Source organism: Penicillium canescens, assembly GCF_028828765.1.
Source record: "Penicillium canescens strain IBT 15451 chromosome Unknown utg000002l_segment0_segment0, whole genome shotgun sequence".
NCBI lineage: Eukaryota > Fungi > Ascomycota > Eurotiomycetes > Eurotiales > Aspergillaceae > Penicillium > Penicillium canescens.
Window position 1 is genome coordinate 3240418 of NW_026703964.1, and position 21797 is coordinate 3262214.

The 21797-nt window shown below is 51.6% G+C and overlaps 10 protein-coding genes across 10 annotated transcripts; 5 read left to right on the top strand and 5 right to left on the bottom strand.

Annotated features, from left to right (window-relative positions):
* Window positions 1-201: 201 nt before the first annotated feature.
* On the top strand, window positions 202-1407 carry N7446_002423 (fasciclin domain-containing protein; the record flags this gene model as incomplete). The annotated part of the gene is made up of 1 exon (XM_058511172.1): window positions 202-1407. The coding sequence occupies one exon, from the start codon at window positions 202-204 to the stop codon at window positions 1405-1407; it is 1206 nt and encodes a 401-aa protein (XP_058376708.1).
* Window positions 1408-1841: 434 nt separating this feature from the next.
* Window positions 1842-2732, bottom strand: N7446_002424 (uncharacterized protein; the record flags this gene model as incomplete). Its single annotated transcript, XM_058511173.1, has 2 exons — window positions 1842-1907; window positions 1974-2732. 2 exons carry the CDS (start codon window positions 2730-2732, stop codon window positions 1842-1844), a joined length of 825 nt encoding a protein of 274 aa, XP_058376709.1.
* A 976-nt stretch (window positions 2733-3708) lies between these two features.
* Window positions 3709-5001, bottom strand: N7446_002425 (Zn(II)2Cys6 transcription factor; the record flags this gene model as incomplete). Its single annotated transcript, XM_058511174.1, has 1 exon — window positions 3709-5001. One exon carries the CDS (start codon window positions 4999-5001, stop codon window positions 3709-3711), a length of 1293 nt encoding a protein of 430 aa, XP_058376710.1.
* A 1006-nt stretch (window positions 5002-6007) lies between these two features.
* Window positions 6008-7500, bottom strand: N7446_002426 (FAD-binding oxidoreductase; the record flags this gene model as incomplete). The annotated part of the gene is made up of 3 exons (XM_058511175.1): window positions 6008-6349; window positions 6414-6469; window positions 6546-7500. 3 exons carry the CDS (start codon window positions 7498-7500, stop codon window positions 6008-6010), a joined length of 1353 nt encoding a protein of 450 aa, XP_058376711.1.
* A 285-nt stretch (window positions 7501-7785) lies between these two features.
* On the bottom strand, window positions 7786-9918 carry N7446_002427 (Zn(II)2Cys6 transcription factor; the record flags this gene model as incomplete). Its single annotated transcript, XM_058511176.1, has 3 exons — window positions 7786-8949; window positions 9002-9476; window positions 9557-9918. The coding sequence occupies 3 exons, from the start codon at window positions 9916-9918 to the stop codon at window positions 7786-7788; spliced, it is 2001 nt and encodes a 666-aa protein (XP_058376712.1).
* A 432-nt stretch (window positions 9919-10350) lies between these two features.
* N7446_002428 (MDR family MFS transporter) lies at window positions 10351-12046 on the top strand (the record flags this gene model as incomplete). The annotated part of the gene is made up of 2 exons (XM_058511177.1): window positions 10351-10530; window positions 10592-12046. Exons 1-2 carry the CDS (start codon window positions 10366-10368, stop codon window positions 12044-12046), a joined length of 1620 nt encoding a protein of 539 aa, XP_058376713.1. The 5' UTR covers window positions 10351-10365.
* Window positions 12047-13148: 1102 nt separating this feature from the next.
* N7446_002429 (ribosomal eL24 family protein) lies at window positions 13149-13775 on the bottom strand (the record flags this gene model as incomplete). Its single annotated transcript, XM_058511178.1, has 2 exons — window positions 13149-13716; window positions 13771-13775. The coding sequence occupies 2 exons, from the start codon at window positions 13773-13775 to the stop codon at window positions 13149-13151; spliced, it is 573 nt and encodes a 190-aa protein (XP_058376714.1).
* Window positions 13776-13961: 186 nt separating this feature from the next.
* On the top strand, window positions 13962-14443 carry pam18 (putative mitochondrial DnaJ chaperone (Tim14); the record flags this gene model as incomplete). The annotated part of the gene is made up of 4 exons (XM_058511179.1): window positions 13962-14012; window positions 14063-14136; window positions 14196-14249; window positions 14305-14443. The coding sequence occupies 4 exons, from the start codon at window positions 13962-13964 to the stop codon at window positions 14441-14443; spliced, it is 318 nt and encodes a 105-aa protein (XP_058376715.1).
* A 682-nt stretch (window positions 14444-15125) lies between these two features.
* On the top strand, window positions 15126-18445 carry atrR (transcription factor atrR; the record flags this gene model as incomplete). Its single annotated transcript, XM_058511180.1, has 7 exons — window positions 15126-15559; window positions 15620-15747; window positions 15797-16173; window positions 16232-16728; window positions 16781-16956; window positions 17006-17569; window positions 17623-18445. Exons 1-7 carry the CDS (start codon window positions 15371-15373, stop codon window positions 18443-18445), a joined length of 2754 nt encoding a protein of 917 aa, XP_058376716.1. The 5' UTR covers window positions 15126-15370.
* A 408-nt stretch (window positions 18446-18853) lies between these two features.
* N7446_002432 (ATP-dependent metallopeptidase FtsH/Yme1/Tma family protein) lies at window positions 18854-21593 on the top strand (the record flags this gene model as incomplete). Its single annotated transcript, XM_058511181.1, has 2 exons — window positions 18854-20747; window positions 20803-21593. 2 exons carry the CDS (start codon window positions 18854-18856, stop codon window positions 21591-21593), a joined length of 2685 nt encoding a protein of 894 aa, XP_058376717.1.
* Between the last annotated feature and the right edge of the window lie 204 nt (window positions 21594-21797).

Below are 21797 nucleotides of genomic sequence, written 5' to 3' on the forward strand. Positions count from 1 at the left end.
CGATCATGGAATGGGTCAGACAGACAAAACGAGCTTGTATTTACCTTCACAAGCTGGTGACCGCGCGACGGAACACCGACGTTCGGGTGCAGATCGGGACAAGCCCTAAGCCGAGTAAGCCCCGATGAAAACCAATAGTAATTTACCAACAGATAAACAAATGGAGACACTGTGGCATGCTGAGTCGACCCAAAATTGACCATGAAGCCGTTTACTACACGAATCCTGTTCCAGGTGTCGCGGGTGACCCTAGTCGTTGTGACCGTCGCCCTGGCTGCTCAGACATACTTGGCCGGATGGAAAAAGCCACAGCCTGTGGCAACAAATTCTCAACCGAAGGAAAATGAAGCACTACCACCCCAGACTCTCTGGGCCCAGATTCAGAACAATCGTAACTTAACCAAATTCGCCAAGTTGGTGGGAGAATTCGAGGACATTGTCGGTGGTCTCCAAGCACCCAAGGCCCAGCTCACCGTCTATGCACCCATTGACGAGGCCTTCGACATGGAGGACTTCCCATACGACCTCCCATGGTTTTATTGGAAGTTCCTCGTCGGATACCACATGGGAAAAGGAGGCATTTCTCCACAGGCACTGCGCAGTCAAAACACAGTCTCCTCATTCGTCAATGCCGACATCTTCTTCAAAAACCAGCAACGCATCAGCGTTCAGAACAATCCAGGTGCCGTGACTTTCAATTTTCGCGCAAAAATGCTGGCGTCACAGGCCGCCGTCAACGGTCATCTCCACATCGTGGATCGACTGCTGATGCTGCCGGACTCAACCGCAGACGTGCTGCGATACACCCCGGCATTCGGGATATTCCGCCAAGGACTAATCGACACCGGCCTAGCGGAGGTGATCAACGATACATCAACACACACCGCGCAGACGGTATTCGCTCCTTCCGATACCGCGTTCCGGCAACTGGGCCGGAAGGTCAATGCCTTCCTCTTCGGCCCAGGAGGGCGCTTATACCTGAAAGCGTTGCTTGCATACCATATTGTGGCAAATGAGACCATGTTCTCTGATGTTCATTTTCCTGCAAAGAATGGGGAGCAGATCGTCCTTGATCTGCATTCTGCCTCCAACCAGATTTTCCTCCCTACTCTGGCTCGCGGATGCAATATTTCTGCGACTTCTGCTCGACAGTCGGATGGCGGTCGGCGGCTAATTTTGATTAATAATGAGTGGAAGGTGAGTCGGCCGGATATCGTGGTTATGGACGGGGTGATTCATGGGACGGATGCGGTGATATTGCCACCGATCATGAATGCTGAGGGCCAGCTGGAGAAGCAGAACCAAAATTGGTGGTCTATTGTTTCTCGTTCTTTGAATATCGGTGGGGGAATTACCGTCGAGGAGCTCATGGAACGGCTCCAGCCGCTGATTGACAGCGATGAATAGTTCGATTTTGTATTAGCTTTTTATTAAAGTCTAAGTTTGATAAATACGATCCTGCTGCCTTCAACATACAATCTCTCTTGTTTCGCCTTTGATTAGAAAACAAAGCAAGTATCTACATGGAGCCTAGGGAATGCTAAAAGAGGCGGCAACGCCCTCGAAGATGATCATGACTTCTTGCACAAAGATAAAACCAAATGGGTTTCATTGAGCCATTTATTGTTGCATCTCTCAATAATTTCAAGATGAGCAGTACCACACAGCGTGAATATCTTGCATCGTTTTGATTCCCAAAAATAGCTATCACATCTTCATTTGGCTCTATTTCGCAGCGAAGCAACTCACCCATGGCGTGAAAAGTGCCAGATTTATTGTACCAACCAGCTTAAGGCTGAACCATATCACTCGTTTTGGAGCAACACCACGGAAAACCAGAATTAATACACAAAAGGGATCATCTTCCACCGGGTCCTCCGCTTGAACAGATCCCAGTCCTGTCCATACTGTTTCAAGTCAGCACTCTGCATAGTTGAAAATTTCCCATTAAAAAGTAGGCGGATTCAACATACCCTCTTCTCGCAATAAGCATCCAAAGCCGGAATGCCTCTCCTCCGGAACTCAGCCAACAACCACAAAAACGTAAGTCCACCCCATCCCCAACCTGAAGCCGCGAGACCAGCAGCAGCCTTCCAAACAGTATACCCCCCGTAGTTAATATGGCGCGCAATGCGGAACAATCCACCAGTATATACCTTGCCCTGCCCCCGTCCACTGGGGTCCTTTTTGAAAGATCTGCGCTGGAGCTCCGAAACAATCTCCACAGTGATACCCAATGTGAAGATTGCACAGGCAGCCGAGAGAAGAGGATGCCAGCCGGTACTTTTATCAGGCACATACGATGTTGTTGCTGATGTTGCCGCGGCGCAGAACATGAGGGAATTCACCGTTGTTGAGAACGCCTTAAACACTCCAACCAGCAGAGCAGTTGCAATGGGCATTTTCGTCTCTGATACATAGATCAAGTAGAATATTCCCTTGAGGCTGCCGAGTATTGACATACCAAGCAGAGTCAGGCGCCAAGGTGAGAGGCCCAACACAAGGGAGGCGGCTTCGAGTGGTAGGGGAGTACCGCCGAACAGACCCAGGATGGGCGCTGCTAGTGATGAAGTACCGGGGAGAAGGATCCCATACTGCAGGACTGGGTCTAGGACGCGGAGGGCGATAAAGATAGCTGTTCCGAGGGGAGATGGGCCCTTGTCGTTACGATCGCCGTGGAGAGCTCCTCTTCCACCGCGTCCTTGGGTGACCTCCTTTTCGAAATTGGACATAATTCGATCAGTTGCACGACAGATAACCGTACAAATCAGATTTTGTTTTTCGTGATTACCGCGCAGATTCTGGCGTCCAGGCCATGGGATTGTATATTTACTGCAAGCATGACCTCGGCGCCGTGGGATGCCTGAGCTAGCCCCGATACATGATCCCGAGACCTGACCCCGAGGCACCGAACGCCGAGGCATTGACTATACCCAATTGGGCCACATCCATGATTAAACCGGGCCCAATGTTGATAGGAATCTAACCCAGATCATGTATTTGACAGAACAAAGAATCATTTATTCAGTACGTATGGATATATCTAAGTTGGGCCTTGATACATTGATAGTCCGAAGCCCGATCCTAGATCTCAAGCTCCGAAGGCTCGAACCCTAATTTCCTAATCATTGGGCGCTAATGAAGGCTGATATCTAGGTACATACACATTTCCAAAACTCCGCCGAAAGCGAGACAATTGTATTTACTATCAATTGTCAGCTCGTGTTCTAGACAGGCTAAAAACAATTACCTGGGTTTGGCGGGGGATGCATGCATCATGCGGCAGCGCTCGGGACCGAGCTCGGGCCCGAGTTGCCATTCTTTGTAGAAGCTGCAAAGGGGTATGCATGGACACGCTCTCATGTAACACGGTATTTTGTCTCTCAGCCCAGACTCTGAACCTTAATTTAATGAAATGGATAGCTAGATACCTGCATTTCTGTCGTTACTATACTATATTCTGTCATTATTTCCTTTATTGCTTCATAGAATTGAATCCATTCATTCCCTGTTCTTTATTTGCTCTGTTTTCTTTGGAAATACAAACTTTGGGCTAGTATGCCCACCAAGGCACACTCTAGTACTGTAGAAGAAAAAAGAGCCAAAACGCAAATCTGACCTCCGTGTAAATCATGCTAGTAGAATGCCGTATCGTCGTCTCACGTCATCACAATAAAACAAATGCAAAAAAAGGAAAGAGGTGCTTGCTCAATTGCTTAACTGCTCTCGCGCCGTAAGAGCCACGGCCTTCATTTGATTCCGGAGATAGGCCTCCAACGCCATATGCAGCCCTTTCTCGTCATCTTCACCAAACATCCTGTTCTGGCGACAATAGCTGCGATTAAACGCCGCCAAGACCTCCTTAACCTTATCTATCTCTGCCAAGATCAACTGCGCAATCATGCGCCGTGATTGGCCCGGTTCAAGTGTGTAGGCTCCGACGGTGATCGACGGGATCGACACCCACTCGCGGAACGACCGCGATAGACCATACTGGATGTTGCTGTCCGAAGTTGTCCGTCGTGAGGCTCCGAGAGAGCTCCTGCTGGTAGTGCTGCTGTTGCTCTCGCTGCTGTCTGTGTCGCGACTTGGGAATGCGGAGCTGCGGTCTAGACTGGCTTGGTACCATGATAGCACGCGCGTGCACGATGTAGTTATGAGGAAGACGAGGTCGATTTTGGCTGTGCACGGACATTCCAAGATTGTGAGAACATCTTCCAGGGATAAATGGCTGTCCTTGAGGATGTCGTCGAAGCTGCGGGCTCCGGGGCTAGCTGTCATTCTTGATAGTTGGGGATCGCAGTCCAGGCGTCCCAGGGACGGGCATGATGCCATTGGCACATCCAGCCGCTGGATGGCGGACATGGCCAGTTGGGAGCATTGGTGCGGGGTGTGATGAGGGCCATGAGGTTCTGCTGGTGTTGGCCAGAAGAACTGTGTGTCGGAGTCCCGGGGTATTTGCCAGTGAAAACCGGTATCCAGGGTGCTCCCGTCGATCCGTGGCTGCAGATCGGGCATTGCCATCGGTGATGTATCCAGTACTCTGGAGATCTCGTCGTTGGAGGAGAGGGCCTTGCCATCGAATGACACAAGCAGTTCGCTCCATTTCATTGGGCTCAATGTATCGGAAGGCAACAGAGTTCCATCGGGGAAGGGTTCGTCACTCGATTCGGGTATTGAGCTAGCGTTGGTCCTGTCGGTGGAGCGAACGTCGGCCATGTGCTGCCCCCGGTTCAGTCCATCATTTCCTCCCTGGGATGTATCGGATGTATGTTGGTCTCTCAAGGCCGACACAATCCCTGAGGCGGGAGGAGATGTTGCTGTCGGTGTAGGCGGAGGTCGTTTTCGGGACCGTTGGGAGGGACTGTAGATGCAGGGGACGCCTTGATACAAGCAGCGTTGACATGAGGGTTGATCCTTACTGCAGCGGACCTTGGACTTTGCGCAATTGTTACAACTCGCACGAATAATTTCCAGTCGTGGTACAGCAGCAGATGCCATCTTGATCTATGAATAATCTTAATATGGCATCTAAGGATCTTAGAAGCTAAGCAAACCAAGAGAATACCAAAGCCTTTTGGTCCCCGGCGCCCCGCAGATAGCTGAGGTAATGTTGCTTATTGTTACATTGGGGGCCAAGCAAGATTCATGCATGTAGGTGTTGAGGACTATCCAACTAGATCCTTTTAAGAAGACCAAGAAAACCAAGAAAACCTATATATATTCACATATACAACCTAGTGCTGGACCAGGTTCACAGTCCTTCAGTAGTCTCTAAGCGCCTTTGGCTTGCGGTGTCCCCTGATTGTCCCGTCCCGTCTGACTCGCTTTCGACGGGCCAAGCCCTGTTCCACCCCCATCCTACTTGAATGTGGCATATCAACGTACCCGTGGTGGACTCGATCCCCACTTAGTAATCATTCCCTATATACGAACCGCACCGCGCTTGCCTTAGGCGATAATCCAATTTTAGAACGATTTCTCTTCCAAAGCAGTCAATTTTGGCTATTTGCACGAGTTACTTCGCGACTGTTAATGCCTCAAAGGCGGGAAGAATAGTCTACAATGCGTCGAAACCGCGTGGTAACTGGCACGTAGAGCAATTTTTTACATTGCTCTTTTACGTAATTGGCTAATAAGGTTCTACCTCTTGCTCCATGCTTTTTGAGAGCTTAAATGTCGTATTGGCGGCCTGATATTGGGCTGAAGAGATAAGGTCTCATTCAAACACGAGATTTACGCCACTAGGTGGTGGGATACGTTACACAGTCGGCTAAGACAACCCGAATATTGGCACCGACGCTAAGGTTCTTCATCTCGTACACTTCGTATATTTGGTGCATTCATTATCTTTTTCTCTGCTTTGTGGGTAAATTCGAATCGTCTCGCCCTTGAACATGCAAAGGCCCAAAAGATAGTAAATTTATTGACGGATAAACTCCGGAAAAATCAAAGACAACAAGTAAGCACGCATGAGGCGAGAAGCCTCCGCAGCCTTCAGCTTGGCCTACGGGAAACGAAAGACATTCTCAGGGTCCACTGAATTTTTCAGAGTTTGCAACCGGTCCCAATTCGGACCAAAGCTGTCGCGAGGATCCTCGTCCTTGCCCATGAAACTTACGTATACGGGCTTCAGCGCTTGGCCCGTAGCATTCAGTTCCCTCATTAGCCCATCGACCCAGGCTTTTGCCTCGCCCATGCGTTCTAGCTCGTCGCAGGCGTTGATGTGAAACAGCACGTGAGGTTCGCGTGTGGCAAATGAAGAATCGGGGTTCGGTTGTGTACTTTTACCGTGTCCAATGTGTGCAATCACGTTGTACTGGCGACCATCGGGGATCGCCTCGGAGTACTTTTTGCAACAGCGCGATAGTCTCGGGCGTGAATCGCGGAATGGAAGAGCTTCGGGTGCTCACGTTGACTGGCTCGTCAACCACTCGGGTGGTGATACCCTGGAAGGCCTTGAAGGTGGCTGTTAAAAAGTAAGTCAGCAATCTAAATTGATCAAGCCACATATGGCGAATAAAAATAAAAACCTTGGTGCTTACTTTCTGCAACAGTATCCACCTGGATAGCGCCTAGCTTCCTCACGGCCTCGAGCCATGTCCGCCCCTCCTCGAGGGACTCCGAATCGGGCCATGCAAAGATTAGGCTCATACCCACCCCCCATTTGGTCTTCATAAAGCCCATCTGCAGACACATTGCATCGGGGATGCCCTGATCCAGCATATCCTGTAGACCCGAGAGCACCTTATCGCTCTCCTCCCACTGGTACGCGATGAAGCCTGCTAGGATAACGGGCATCGGATACACACGAACAGTGACATCGACAATAACCCCGAAACTGCCCCCCGCACCCCTCACGCCCCACAGGAGCTCCGATCCCGGATCTGCCTCGACAACCGATCCATCAGCGAGCACCAACGTCGCAGCAAGTATATTATCTACTCCCAGCCCCACATAGTCGTTGAACGGGCCGTACCCGCCCCACACGGCCCATCCCGTCCATCCAACGTTTCCCGCCGTCCCGTTGGCCGTGCAGAGCCCGTGAGTGTCCAGAAAGCCGACGAGGTTCTGTGAGGTTACGCCGCCGCCGAGTCGGATGGACTGGAGATTGTTAGACAAGGTTTGGTGGTCCAGCTCGCGCATGTCGATGCTGACGCTGTCTGGGATGCAGCCTCGTCCGTAGACGTCGTGACCGCCGCAGCGGATGCCCAGGGGTACGGGTGGATTGGCGGATCGGGCGGCGCGCACAATTATCTGGACCTGTTCGATGGTTTGGGGTCGGCAGATGACGAGCGGCTGGTCCGTGATGAGTTTGTTGTATAGGCCGCGGAGAGCCTCGTAGTTGGGGGATGACCGGGTGTACACTTTCAGCGTACTATCTGCGGCCCGGATGCTGTCGACGACTGGGGGTGAATCTTCAGTGTCGACGGCCGGGTCGAATGGAACCGACTCATGGCGGTACTCAGTAGGAGCGGTAAGTAAGACAGTTTGAGTCATCTTTGGGTGATGGTGTATTCAATGTGGATGGAAGTATGGAAGAACTTGTACAGACTGCCATGTGTGGACCAAAGTATTGATATATGTACATTTATAATGCGGATGTCACATCGGGCTCGGGAATGGCTGTATTAGCTCGAGGTAATTGCCTCAATCGTCATGCCCGAAACCTACATCAGCCACCCCAGGAAAGTGTATGTCCCGGGTATCAGCATTACACAATTCATTAACTCATATAACCGTTGAAAGTTATTGTGGCTGGATTCAGATGTCACTTGCATGCTATCAAAAAAAGTCCACGTGCTCGTGTATCAAATTCTGCCAGCACTCCCAATCAATCTGCGAAATGTCCATCTCCGATGGTCCCAGATTCTCAACTCCAACCATAGAACTACCTGACTCCCCAGGGATCCAGTTCCCTGGTGCCGGGGGAAGCATGAGCGGGCCAGCCACCGGAACCGGGGTAGGCGACGGGGCCCGAGACTCCCCTCGGAGGGCGCGAAGCCGCGCAACCGACTGGGGCTCAACTGGTTGGGAAAGTATCGGGCCTCGTCGCATCCAAGCCATTCGCATCTCCCATGCCCGCAGTGTGAGTGTTCCCAACGCGAAGAAGAGCGTGTTCGTCTTCGACGCCGTGATCAGGTCGGCGTGGTCGTGATACGCCTGATCGACCTTAGCCCATGCCTGGTCTACTCGCTCCCCTTCCCGCCTAGATGACAACTCGGTCACCACGAGAATAAACGCTTCAAATGGGAAACTCATCCCGACATGCCAGAGATACGGCTGGAGGTCGTGACTCGCATAGGTCAGGTTGTCGTATGTGAGTACCTGAAGACCAAGAGAGAACAGCCGGTCCCTGTCGTCCGGCGAGAGGTCCGCACATCGACGGGGATGCCGGGTTGCCAGACGCATCTGGCAGACTGAGGACCGTGCCAGATACAAAGCCAATTGGTGAAAGGGGATCGACGGGTCGCAGTCCTTCAGGTATGTGTGTTCCAGTTGGCCCTCAAGTGTATCGATTGCGCGCTCTTCGGCAACCACCCTCTCGGCCATGGTACCCACCGCCGGCTGATGCTCTATGGCTGTCAACTTACGCATGCAATCGCCGATCTCAAATCGGATCTCGCAGAACAGCATCTCCGTGGCACCGGGCCGATCACGAGGCAGTTCTTGCATCGACGGCGACAGGTCGCTGTCACTCACGTTGCGCGGACGCTCGGTGTCCCAGAAATAATACGAGTAGGCGTTTACAGCTACGCCGCACAGCTGTGCTGCGCGGCTGTCCATGAGAAGAATCTGCCACCAGAGCCGACGCCGCATCTCGCGCTCGAAGACGGGTAGCAATGCGAGGCTGCGTTCGCGGTGGAGGCCCATGGTTCGGGCTATGCGACTCGCAATTCCAGTTAGCAGCCACCTAGTCTGCGCATCGTACCGCTGGCGGGTCGCCAACTGGATTCTCTGGTCAGTCTTGATTTGATCAAGGGGCGTGGACGTTGCATACCAGGTAGAGTGACAATGCCTGGAGGATCTGAATGTTGGTCGATCGGAGGAAGTTGGCATTGACCAGTGCCTGCTCAGCTGCGCGCGAGAACCTAGTCATCAAGTCGGACCGGGATGCCCCCAGCACGCGACGGCTGGTCTCATCGTTCATCGAAGCTACCGCACATAGGTGCATGCTGAAGAGCAGCGCTTCCATGGGCCTGGAGATGTGATTCAGGTCGGACGCGGCTTCTAGAATCAGCTGCTGAGTAGAGGGTGCGTGGAGGAGCTTCACGATAGGGTTTACATTGTTCAAGAAAATCTGCCATAATTGGAAGACCTGCGGCGTTTCGGGATGGAGTGAGCGCACTCCTCTTGGGCTGGACGAGCGGAACAGCAGCGTCTCCCCATCCACATTCTGTAGCGGCTCGCTCTCGCTTTCATCTGCCACGCTGCTGCATCTGCTAAGTTCGGTGGTCAAGCCTTGCCAGAGGGGACTGGAATAGCACAAGGTAAGCAGATCAGCCGACGTGTTCTCGGAGTAGAGAGAAAGACTGAGGCAAGTTTTCTATCTTACTTCTCCACGTAACGAGACTGCGCCGTCTCACTAATTAAATGGCCTTCTGGAGCTGACCAGGAGCTATTGGTGAGACGAAGAGAAGGCTTCTTGTCGGGCTCACCTCGGTCATCGAGGGATATTCCGTGGGCCTGAAGTGCTCTCTCACAGAGTTCAAGTCGCTGTGCCAAATGATCTGCAACTCCGGTAACTGCAGAATCTTTGCTTTTTCGGCCCTGTGATTTCGACCCTATGCGTCTTATGCATTCCTGTCCGTTCCGCAGGCAGGTTGAGCATGGTCGGTGGCCATCACAGCGCACTTTTCGCTGTTGGCAGAAACCACATGAGTGACCGCGAGTAACTCTGGAGCCTGAAGATAGCATAATGCCAATTATTGCCACGATTAATAATACGTAGAGTACAGGCGAGAAGAAGGGCTGAAGGGCCTTAATATGTGACGGGGCCCCAAGCCTAGACCAAAGTCGGGAGTCGGGTTTCGACCCTGGACCTAAACCTACCGAGAAAATTCATACTCATTCATAACATGCATTCCTGGGGGCTTTACGGGCGTATATCGTGAGGTATAGGTCACGGGGGTCACGGGTGGTATATATGCCTCGGACCCGTCGGTGTGTCGACGCTATCCGTCGGTCCCGTCGGTCCCGCAATGAGTTAGGCTCTTTGTTTGGTTCGGCGCCGAGACACTGTTCGTCCCAACGCGTCCTATTGTGTATTATTGAGTACTTATAGGCTGCTCCTTTCCTGGAAATCTCAATTTATATTTACCATTTCATCACAAAACACTCAATCACTTACAACTATTCTCAATCATGGCTCATTCGATAGAAGAGCAACGGCTTGACCAGCCGAACAATGCCTCAATTGCCAACGAGAAACCCTCGGAAGTCAAAGAAGACGACAGTCAGTTTCCAACTGGGATACGGCTGGCTATTATCATCGTTTCAATCCTGTTTGCTATGTTTCTAGTTGCTTTGGTATGGCTTTCATAAATTCACCGTTGTTCACGCGAATATACTAACGACTCTTTCGCACTAGGATCGAACTATCATTGCCACCGCAGTCCCCCGAATTGCTAATCAATTCAATGCGCTCGACGACATCAGCTGGTACGCCAGTGCCTATCTCTTGACAAGTTGTGCCACCCAGCTATCCTGGGGCAAAGTGTACACTTACTACTCGACCAAGAGCGTTTTCTTAGCCGCGATCCTGGTCTTCGAAGTCGGATCGGCGCTCTGCGGCGGTGCCCCCAACTCGAATGCCTTCATTGTGGGACGTGCGATAGCAGGTATTGGTTCAGCAGGTATCTTCTCTGGCGCAACGGTGATCATCGCACAGATCGTGCCGCTAGCTAAACGGCCTATCTACGTCGGCCTAATGGGCTCAACATTCGGCTTCTCATCAGTTATCGGACCCTTGCTCGGCGGTGCGTTCACAGACAAGGTTACATGGCGCTGGTGCTTCTACATCAATCTTCCAATTGGCGGTTTCACCCTCTTGGTCCTATTCCTGTTCCTAGCGGTCCCACCCCCGCTCCATACCTCCACCTACACATGGAAGCGGCAGATCCTCCGCCTGGACCCACTAGGCAGCGTACTGTTTCTCCCTTCGGTGATCTGCTTCCTGCTTGCCCTACAATGGGGAGGCACGACCTACCCCTGGGCGAACGGACGCATCATCGCGCTATTCGTGATTTCAGGGATCCTCATGATCGCCTTTGTCGCCGTGCAGATCTGGCTCAAGTCAGATGCAACCGTGCCTCCGCACATCTTCAACCAGCGCAGCATTATTAGTGGAGTCGTCTTCGCTATGTGCGTCGGCGGTGGCCTCATCTCTATGCTGTACACCCTACCGCTGTGGTTCCAGGGTGTACGCGGCACCACTGCCGTGAAATCTGGCATCGACACGATCCCTATGGTGCTCGCGCTTGTTGTTGGAGCCATCCTCTCCGGTGGTATCATTACCGCGACGGGATACTATGTTCCGTGGATGTTTGTCGCGGCGGTGCTCATGTCGACCGGCGCAGGGTTGATGACGACCTTTAAGTTAGACACCAACCACGCTGCCTGGATTGGATATCAGGTGCTATTTGGTTTCGGCATCGGCACTGGACTGCAGCAGCCGTCTCTAGCAGCGCAGACTGTCCTCCCTATGGAAGAGGTCGCTATTGGTGTCTCGCTCATGTTCTTTTCTCAGTCGCTCGGCGGTGCGGTCTTCATCGCTGTAGCTCAGTCGCTCTTCCAGAATTACCTCGGCGCAGAATTGCCCCATATCCAGGGTATCGATTCGGCTAAGGTTCTAGCAGCTGGCGCGACAGGCCTCGTCGATGCAGTACCGGCTGACAAGCTGACTGAGGTTCTGATTGTGTACAATGATGGTCTCCATCGGTCATTCATCGTTGGTGTGGCGGTTTCTTGCTTGATGATCATCCCGGCGCTAACAATGGAATGGCGGACGATCAAGGAGGACAATGTGTCTGTTCCGGCTGCTTGAGCAACTTTGTCTGCGCGGGCGATGAAAGGTGTGTTGTATTGTACTACCACTTCACTTCATAAATCAACGGCCAGAGGCAGTGCTGGTGCGCTGATCAGGCGCGGCTTATTTGGGAACCTTGTATCTACAATGCTGGGATTGTATTAATATTTGGGCAGGATGTTGGTACTTTATCAAGAACAATGTTATTTCATGTCCAACCACATTCATACTAGTGTTTCTTAGCTCGGTTTTTGGAATAGAAGTTAGAGGACTGCGAAAATGTTCTAGTTTGCTTCGAATTTCCTCGCAAATAATAAGACCGAGATACTAGTGCATATCAGCCTCAGCCGGAGGTACGGGCATAGATGCTGGATGCCAGTTAACGAGCCGCCGTCCCAAGGTGTTTTCATGGCCTCGAAATGGTCATTTTCTTTTCACGGGTCCTTGAATTCTACTCGTAAATCAAACGTCAGTTACAGAAATACATACCGTAGCAGTGATCTTCCTACACTCGCTATTTTTCAATTTTAAATGCCTAAATACAACCATTTTAAAGCTTGAAAGTGGGTTTGGGGGGGGGGAAGAATGATCATTCTCAAAGTTTTAGTGAGAAAACTATATATATATAAGCTTTAGTGCCTAGGGTGAATATAAAGAAAAGAATGTTTGAAAAACTAAGGTCATACATAAACTTGTAGAGATACAAAGGGTCACAAATCGGCCGTCAAGCTGGGGAAAGTGGCAATGTAGAGAGATTAGTGCAACGGTTGCAAGTCTGGCGGAATATATTGAAAGCCTGGGTGTCCGTATCAGTCCCCTGAATTTATGATTACAATTCATATTCATTCTTCAAAGATCTCATTGTAGTCGTGACCAGTCTAGTCACTATACTGACTAGCAAAATTCTATGTAATATTTTGGGTAATTGCAAAAACATTTCGTTAGCCACAAGAAGCTAACAGCCCACTGGATATGAGATATGATGAAAAACATTGATTGCTTTTAAAACACCATGAAAGCATGCCCAACTCCGAAAATCTGCAAGTTGCAGGAACCGTGTCGTATCTGAAGAAGCATGAAAACAAAAGGGAAAAAAAGGAGTAAATGCCTGAGACCAAATTTAGTCGATATCCATCTCCTCCTCGACTCCACCATCCACCAAGAGCTTGCCCTTCTTCTTTTGACGGAGTCTCTCCTCGCCGTGGACTCTGTTGGCGGTCTTGCTCTGCTCGGCCACCATGGGCTGGCCCTCCTCGCGCTCGCGGAGTTCCTTGCGGATGAGGTGCTCGCCAGTGGCAACGACCTTGCGGTCGTCCTCGCGCTTGCGGTCGCGGGCGAGCTTGCCGGCCAGACGGCGTTTCGTGAAGACACGCTCGCGGCGGGCTCTGATCTCCTCCACTCTCTCCATGGCGGTAATGGTGGCGGCCACCAGGTTGCGGTCGTACTTGACGGGGACATTTCTCTTCTTGGCGAACTGTGAGAGGACCAGCGACGAGTCCACGATCATTTCCTTTCCGCGAGCGGCACGGTGAGTCTTGGTCCACTTCAGCTTGCGGGGCTGGCGCTTCATCTTGAAGTTCTTGTGGCACTTGGACCGACAGAAACGGAATTGTCGGGCATCGTTGCGGACGAATGTGATGCCTTTGCTTGGGAAAGCCGGGCGGGAACAGAAGTGGCAGGTTTCAACACTGGAAACAAGAGAATTAGTAGGATTTCACTAGAAAACAGGAGATAAAACGTACCGCATGGCTGTGGATGGTGTTGGCTATGACTTTGTTGAGTCGCAAGAAACTTTTTTTGAAGCTGGGCCTGAATGGTGGAGCAGACCACGCTAAACCCTTTTGGGCATCGAGCGCTGACTTTTCTATCCCGCGGCGCCTTCACCTTTCCCCGTCCAAACATCGACTCACCTTCATCTTCATCAATCTACATAATGGCCTCTATTCTGACTGTTGGTCTTGGCGTTGGCGTCGCGGCTTTTCTGGTGAGTACAACAGACCACGTTTCGGCATTATTAAACTGACATGTTTACAGGGCCGTGCCGGTCTGGTCGCCTACCGCCGCTCCAGCGGAGGTGTCAACGCTGCCGGAAAGGCATTCTACAAGGGGTTCGTGGACAATCCATTCCGGAAACGGTATACTGGATATCGGCTAATGGCGTGAACAGAGGATTCGAGCAGCGCATGACCCGTCGGGAAGCCTCCCTGATTCTCCAACTTGCGTATGTCCCCAAGACCCTATCGACTCATAATGCATCACAACTGACTGGATACAAGTGAACGAACCTTGACCAAGGACAAGGTGCGCAAGAACCACCGCCAGCTCATGCTGCTCAACCACCCCGATCGCGGCGGCAGCCCATACTTGGCCACCAAGATCAACGAAGCGAAGGAATTCCTCGACAAACACACTTGAGACTCTTATATACGGCCTTTACTCGATAATCAGCCCTGCCGATGAAGGAAACGTGAACTTTGGTCTCGATCGTTCGGTCTCAACAATGGGCTATATTTTGGGCGCATAGCGTGGCGTTGGTTTTGGCATTTACAAGGTCGCAGGATCATATCTGCTCCTGTGACCTTGTTGTATTATATGCACTTTGTTTTACATATCCTCACGAGATCGCCACTCTTCGTTGAATGTACTTTTATCTACCATCCATCCTGATCTGGGAACCGGGTTTCGCCGGCATCACTTATCGTGTGCCTCTCCGCCAGACTGTCGATCCCTGCTGGTTGAACACAGGCACGCGGGATAGACGAGCGATGTCACATCCCATTCCGTACATGTAGGATATGTAGGCCCCCGGGTTTCTAGGGCTGCATTGCTTCGGAGACGGAGTCGTACCCCGCGAATACAGTCTAAGTCCAAAACCCGAAACATGCATTGTAGAGTATGCACAGCATACGCTAATAGAAGTAACTAAACTGCTTTGATCGGCGTCCAAAGCGAGTACGAAAGCCCCTGTCCGGTTCGGACGAAATGGACCGCCAGTGAACGGCTCGGCGATCGGATTTTAGGATACCCGTCTATGATGCCACTAAACCTTCAGGCAACCAGAGATCTCTGATCTTGGATCTTTGATCTCTTACATATTCACAGATTCCCGTGTTCGGCTCTCCCACGTGTGGTTGAGTCATTTCTTACCTAAAGTTTCAACGTTTCATTGAGAGCAAAGACTCTGACGCCTCTGAATGCGCCCTTCGCTTCCATAATTCCAGAGCGTTCCTCTTTCACCGTATAAGCTACTCGAGACACAGGCGCACTCCGAAATATCACCCGTTCACTTAACACCACTGTCGCCTCCACTCCGCGGAGTTTCCGTTGCCCCTCACACACAAAATGGATGGCCTGGGAGAAGGCGACGGCATGGGCTTCGACATGAAGCAGATGCTGCCAAATCAGCAGCAACAGCTCTTCGGTGGCTACGACCATTCGAACATGCAGGGCGCAGGGTCGATGTTCCCCGATGATTCGTCATTGACCGCGGGGGATGAAACCAATGACGCGAAAAGACGGAGGATCGCGAGGGTGAGGACCGTACCTGTTTATGGGGTATTGAGAACATAGCTGATGAACGAATGGATACAGGCATGCGATATGTGCCGAAAGAAGAAGATAAAATGCGACGGAAAAATGCCCAAGTGCTCCCACTGCATCAACTACAAGACGGAATGCATTTTCACACAAGTCGAGAAGAAGCGGAATCCACCCAAAGGGTATGTATGCAGAGACCTGTATAGGACGAGCAGAGTCTGACCCTGGCAGAGCCAAATACATCGAAGGTCTAGAAAACCGACTTGGCCGCATGGAGTCACTATTGCGCTTGTCCGGTCTTCTGTCAGAAGAAGATGGCGGCAAGACGGATCTCGGAACGCTAGAGAAACGACTGGCCGATCGGACGAATGCTTTGAATGCGGCGAAGAGTTCGAACAAGTTCATGGCTCAAGTAACTCCAGCGCCCCAAGTAGCACCACAGCAGGGTCCGGGTTCCCACCAAACTACGCCTCGTATGGATTCCCACTCTAGCCCGCAGACGGCTGCCACATCTCCCGATTCGCCGAAGTCAGAAACCGAAGTCGAAGCATTGTCGGATATGATGTGTTCGTTGGTAACGAACAACTGTGGAGAGACTCGCTATATTGGTACGTTTATACCCCACGGTCCAGTTTGAGGGTTGTGTATTGATGTGATGTGTCACAGGATCTTCATCAGGTTTCTCTATATTCTCTCCGAAGGGTATCCAATGGGTCAACGAGAAGACCGGCGATACTTCTTTCCAGGATATGATCTCATCAGCGTACGTCGACGACAACAAGTGGATGTACTGGAAACCCGAAATCTTTAGCGACATCTTCGCAAGACGTGTCTTCAAACCTCTTCCACCAAAAGATGAAGCTCTGTCACTGTTCAAAGACTTCTTCGAGAACTTCAACTGCCTCTTCCCGCTGTTCCACGAAGCGACATTTATGCACTTGGTGGAGCGGCAATACTCGCGTGATCCTTACGAGGGCTCAGGTTGGTGGGCGAGCATCAATGTTGTTCTGGCAATTTCTCATCGTCTTCGTGTCATGAGCAATCTTGTGCCACACGAAGAAGATAAAAAGGCGTGGTTGTACTTGAAGAATGCCATGGGAGTATTGACTGAGCTCACAATGCGCAACACCGATTTACTCAGCGTGCAGGCGCTGTTGGGCATGGTAAGTTAATTAGTCTGGTTTCGGGACATGTTCTTATTTAATTTGTTTCTAGTCACTCTTCCTTCAAGGCACTCCTAACCCACAGCCTGCTTTCTTCCTAGTTGCTGCAGCCATTCGCCTTTCCCACAGTATTGGTCTGCATAAACGTGGCTCTGGTTTTGGTCTCAACCCAGTCGAGGTTGAGCAACGGAAGAGAGTGTTCTGGATCGCCTACCTCCTTGACAAAGAGTAAGACGTTTGTGCAACCGTTCTTCTATCTATACTAACATCCCCTTAGCATCTGTCTGCGCTCTGGTAGGCCACCAGTGCAAGATGACGATGACATGAATGTCGACCTGCCGAGCGAAGACCCACCAGACAATGTTGGAAATGTGCCTCTTTCTGATGGTAGAAGCAAGTTCAACCTATTCCGGTCAATGTGTGAATTTGCAACCATCGAAAGCAGAGTATACAAGCGACTTTATTCCGCCAAAGCATCGAAGCAATCCGATGGTGAATTACTGAATACCATTGGCGATCTCGACAAAGAGCTAGAAGACTGGAAAGACAGCATCCCTATCGACTTCCGACCCGAAAATGAAATTCTAGCAACACATACTCCTCTCATCCTTCACATCGTCGTTCTCCACTTCGCCTACTACAATTGTCTGACCACAATCCACCGGATGTCAGTACATCACGGGTATTGGACCAGCCGTCTATCCAACTATGCTATCCAAGGATTGAATGCACGACCCTTGAACCCAAGGGTTTTCCTCTCGGCTGTCTTGTGCGTCACGGCTGCCAGAGCATCGATTAATTTGATCAAGTATATCCCACAAGGAGATTTCGCCTGTGTTTGGTAGGTGCCGACCCAACAATCCCCATTATACTGTGTGCTAACCATGCTTCCAGGCTGATTCTCTACTATCCTGTTTCTGCGCTCGTTACTCTTTTCGCCAATATCCTCCAGAACCCTACTGATGCTCGTGCTCGATCCGACGTTAAATTAATGAACGTGGTTGTCAACTTCTTGTCTACATTGGTCTCCGACGAATCCAACGGGAGCATCAAGCGTATGCTTGGTCTGTGTGGTGAATTCGAGAGAATTGCCAAGGTGGTCCTAGACAAATCCGAAAAAGAGTCTCAATCGAGGAAAAAACGCAAAAATGCACCAGAAGATCCCGCGGGACAGGACGAGTCTGAAGAACAGTCCGCAACTTCGCCGTCTGCCAAACGCACACAAGGTGCATCCAACTCCGCGGGTTTCTCGCCCTCTGTGTTCACTAAGCCTATGGCTCCCTCGCCCGGTGCATCTAAACCATATCCCGGGGCCCCAATGCCAACAAGTGGCATCTCTCCCGACCTTCCGAGCAATATTCATTCCATGCCGGGCATGGGCCAAGAGTTTTCAGACATATTAAGTCCTGATCAAATGGGTGGTGTGGGGTTCTCGGATCAACCTTCATTTAGCACTGCTAGCCCAGGCATGGCGCAATTCCAACAGCCATTTGTTCCACAGGATCTCTGGCAGATGCCTATGACGATTGAGTGGGATTGGGCTGACATGTCCACAAACTTCCCTCCCTTCGAAGCGGGTGTTGGCCCTGGTGGTCCCCCCTGGGATAGTGATGACCCAGTGATTATTAATATCCTTATATGGAGTTCATGGAAGTGGGATTATTACTTGCTCACGGTGTTATCTCCCCTCAATATCTCCCCTCTTCGTGTATACTGAAACGCACCTTGTTTTGAACCTATATCTATGATGGTTTCCATTACGCAGCGAATGGCGCAAGGGTGGACTTTCCTAAAGAATTTGTACAGAAAGGTCTCCAATCGACTAATATCCTAAATCCTCGAAATTCACATAATTACCTCTATAGTTCGCCGTTAACTCGGGGTTAAGCTAAATTCCATGTGCTTCCAATAACGCATGACTCAGCCGGATCGGCGAAAATTTGGAGCCGAAGCTGGAACCTCACGGGCGTCACCTCGGACCTGCTCCAGAGCTTCAAAACCCCCAGCTCAATTTCTGCTCCAACTCCTGATCTTGATGGATTGTGAACTCATCCATCGATTCTAAATTCGATTGATTACCCTTTACCCCCGCCCTCGCAGCCCTCGGGGCTCCCTCCCCTCGACTATGGCCGCTTTACTCCGACGGCCAGGCAATTTCGCTCGCTTTTCGAGGAAAGCCACAGAATACACTAGTCGCACAGGATACGCATCCTTGCGTGTGCAACCGCCAAGACTATCCTCCATTATCCTATCGAGCCGCGCCAGGTCCTACTCCACGCAAAGCCCCGGTGGTCCGACACCAGATGACAAGAACCGGAACAACACATCGGGAGACAATGGCTCCAAGCCTGCTTCCCGCCTCACCGAGGCTGAAGAGAAGCAGGTGAATGACTTCCTCGATTTCGTCAACTCATCACCCGAGCACCGCACCCATCTTCGAGATATGATGACGAAGAATGGAGTGCCGCCTGAAGTTAAGCCGTGGATCGACCCGAGCCAGACACCAACCTTGATGGATCGTATCAGGTTGACTCGTTGGCTATGGAACAACACGACTGAGCAAGCACTCGAAGCCGGCAAAGCCTCCAAGAACCCCTCACACGACGACCTGATCCGTATGTTTAGGGATAGCACGAATGCGAAGGACCAGAAGCAACCGGAAAAGGGATCGCAACAGCAGCCTGAAAATAAGGGCGAGGAGCCTTCTAGACCCGATCCCCAAAAGAACCCCAAGAAGGATGACAAGGACCCAAAGAAAGAGCAGGAACAGAAGAAGCAACAGGACGACAAGAAGGGCAAGATGCCTCCTAACATGGGCAAGGTTCTAGAATTCCGATTCGATCCCGCCTCGTTTTTGGTTACCTCTCTCGTCACATACTACGTCTACCGCAGCTTCTTCCCCGGTGAAAGTGGTGGCAGGGAAATCACTTGGCAAGAATTCCGGGCAAACTACCTCGAAAAGGGCCTTGTGGATAAATTGACTGTCTTGAACCGCAATAAGGTTCGAGTTGATCTCAACCGTGAAGCCGCGGCCCAGGACGCCACTGGCCAACCCGTCTCCTATGTGTACTTCAGTATCGGTTCCGTGGATAGCTTTGAGATGAAGCTCGAGGCCGCTCAGTATGAACTGGACATTCCCTCGGATGAGCGCATTCCCGTCGCCTACCACGATGAGACGCCGTGGGGCGGCGTTTTGATGTCTTTGGCTCCTACCCTTCTGTTCCTTGGTGGTATCTTCTGGATGTCACGACGTGCTGGTGGTGGTGGCGGCGGCCAGAGTGGAATCTTCGGCATTGGCAAGAGTCGTGCCAAGCGCTTCAACCACGAGACCGATGTCAAGACCAAATTCGCGGATGTCGCGGGTATGGATGAAGCCAAGGTTGAGATTATGGAATTCGTCAGCTTCCTCCAGCAGCCGGAGCGGTTCAAGAAGCTAGGTGCCAAGATCCCCCGCGGTGCTATTCTCTCTGGTCCTCCCGGTACTGGTAAGACCCTGCTTGCCAAGGCCACTGCCGGTGAATCTGGCGTGCCCTTCTACAGTGTCAGTGGTTCCGAGTTCGTCGAGATGTTCGTCGGTGTCGGTCCCTCTCGTGTCCGTGATCTCTTCGCCAACGCGCGCAAGAACACTCCCTGCATTATCTTCATTGATGAAATCGATGCCATTGGAAAGTCCCGAGCCAAGTCAAATGTTGGTGGCGGAAATGATGAGCGTGAAAGCACTCTGAACCAGATCCTCACTGAAATGGATGGCTTCAATACCTCCGAGCAAGTGGTTGTCCTGGCCGGTACCAACCGACCGGATGTTCTTGACAAGGCCTTGATGCGTCCCGGACGTTTCGACCGACACATCACCATCGACCGCCCTACCATGGATGGTCGTAAGCAGATCTTCCGTGTCTACTTGCAGAAGATTGTTACCGACGAGAACCTGACCTATCTGGAGGGCAGACTCGCCGCTCTTACTCCTGGTTTCGCTGGTGCTGATATCGCCAACTGTGTTAACGAAGCAGCTCTCGTTGGTAAGCTTTTGCTCATCCTGATGCCACATTCAAATAACGCTAACATATTTTCTAGCTGCCCGTGAAAATGCGGACAAGGTCGTCATGAGACACTTTGAGCAAGCCATTGAACGTGTCATTGGTGGATTGGAAAAGAAGTCGCTTGTGCTCTCCCCCGAGGAGAAGCGTACCGTCGCTTACCACGAGGCTGGCCACGCCATCTGTGGCTGGTACTTCAAGTGGGCTGATCCTCTGCTCAAGGTGTCCATCATTCCCCGTGGACAAGGTGCGTTGGGTTACGCTCAGTACCTTCCTGCGGGTGGTGACACCTACCTCATGAATGTCAACCAGATGATGGACCGCATGGCCATGACTCTGGGTGGCCGTGTCAGCGAGGAGCTGCATTTCGACACCGTGACCAGCGGTGCCAGCGATGACTTCAACAAGGTCACTCGCATGGCCACCGCCATGGTGACCAAGTTCGGCATGTCATCCAAGCTGGGCTACATCTACTACGAGGAGGACGCCCAGCAGCAGCTCCACAAGCCCTTCTCCGAGGACACCGCCCGCACAATCGACCTCGAGGTGCGCCGCATTGTCGACGAGGCATACAAGCAGTGCGTCAAGCTCTTGACCGAGAAGAAGGCTGAAGTAGGCATCGTTGCCGAGGAACTCCTGTCCAAGGAGGTCCTTGGCCGTGACGACCTTATCCGCCTCCTTGGCCCCCGCCCTTACCCCGAGTCTGGTGAATTCTCCAAGTATTTCGATGGTAAGGGTGGTGCGACCATTGCTCCCCCCGACAACCAGGGCCCCGAACAAACCTCTGGTAAGGATGGCCGGGACGAGACTCCTCTCCCTCCTGCATAAATTGGGAGAGAGTTGTTTCCGTACCTGTGCTTTGGTTTGCTTCGTGTTTCTGGGAGGAATGATATCACTGTGGCCTCTTCTTTTTCTGTATTTATGGATTGCATCCTCTTTTTGTCTCCCCTCTCATCATCTTCTCTCTTTCTCTACCATCCTCCCATAACACGTTTCCTCCTACCGCCCTATCGCGCTGAATATGATCTTTTC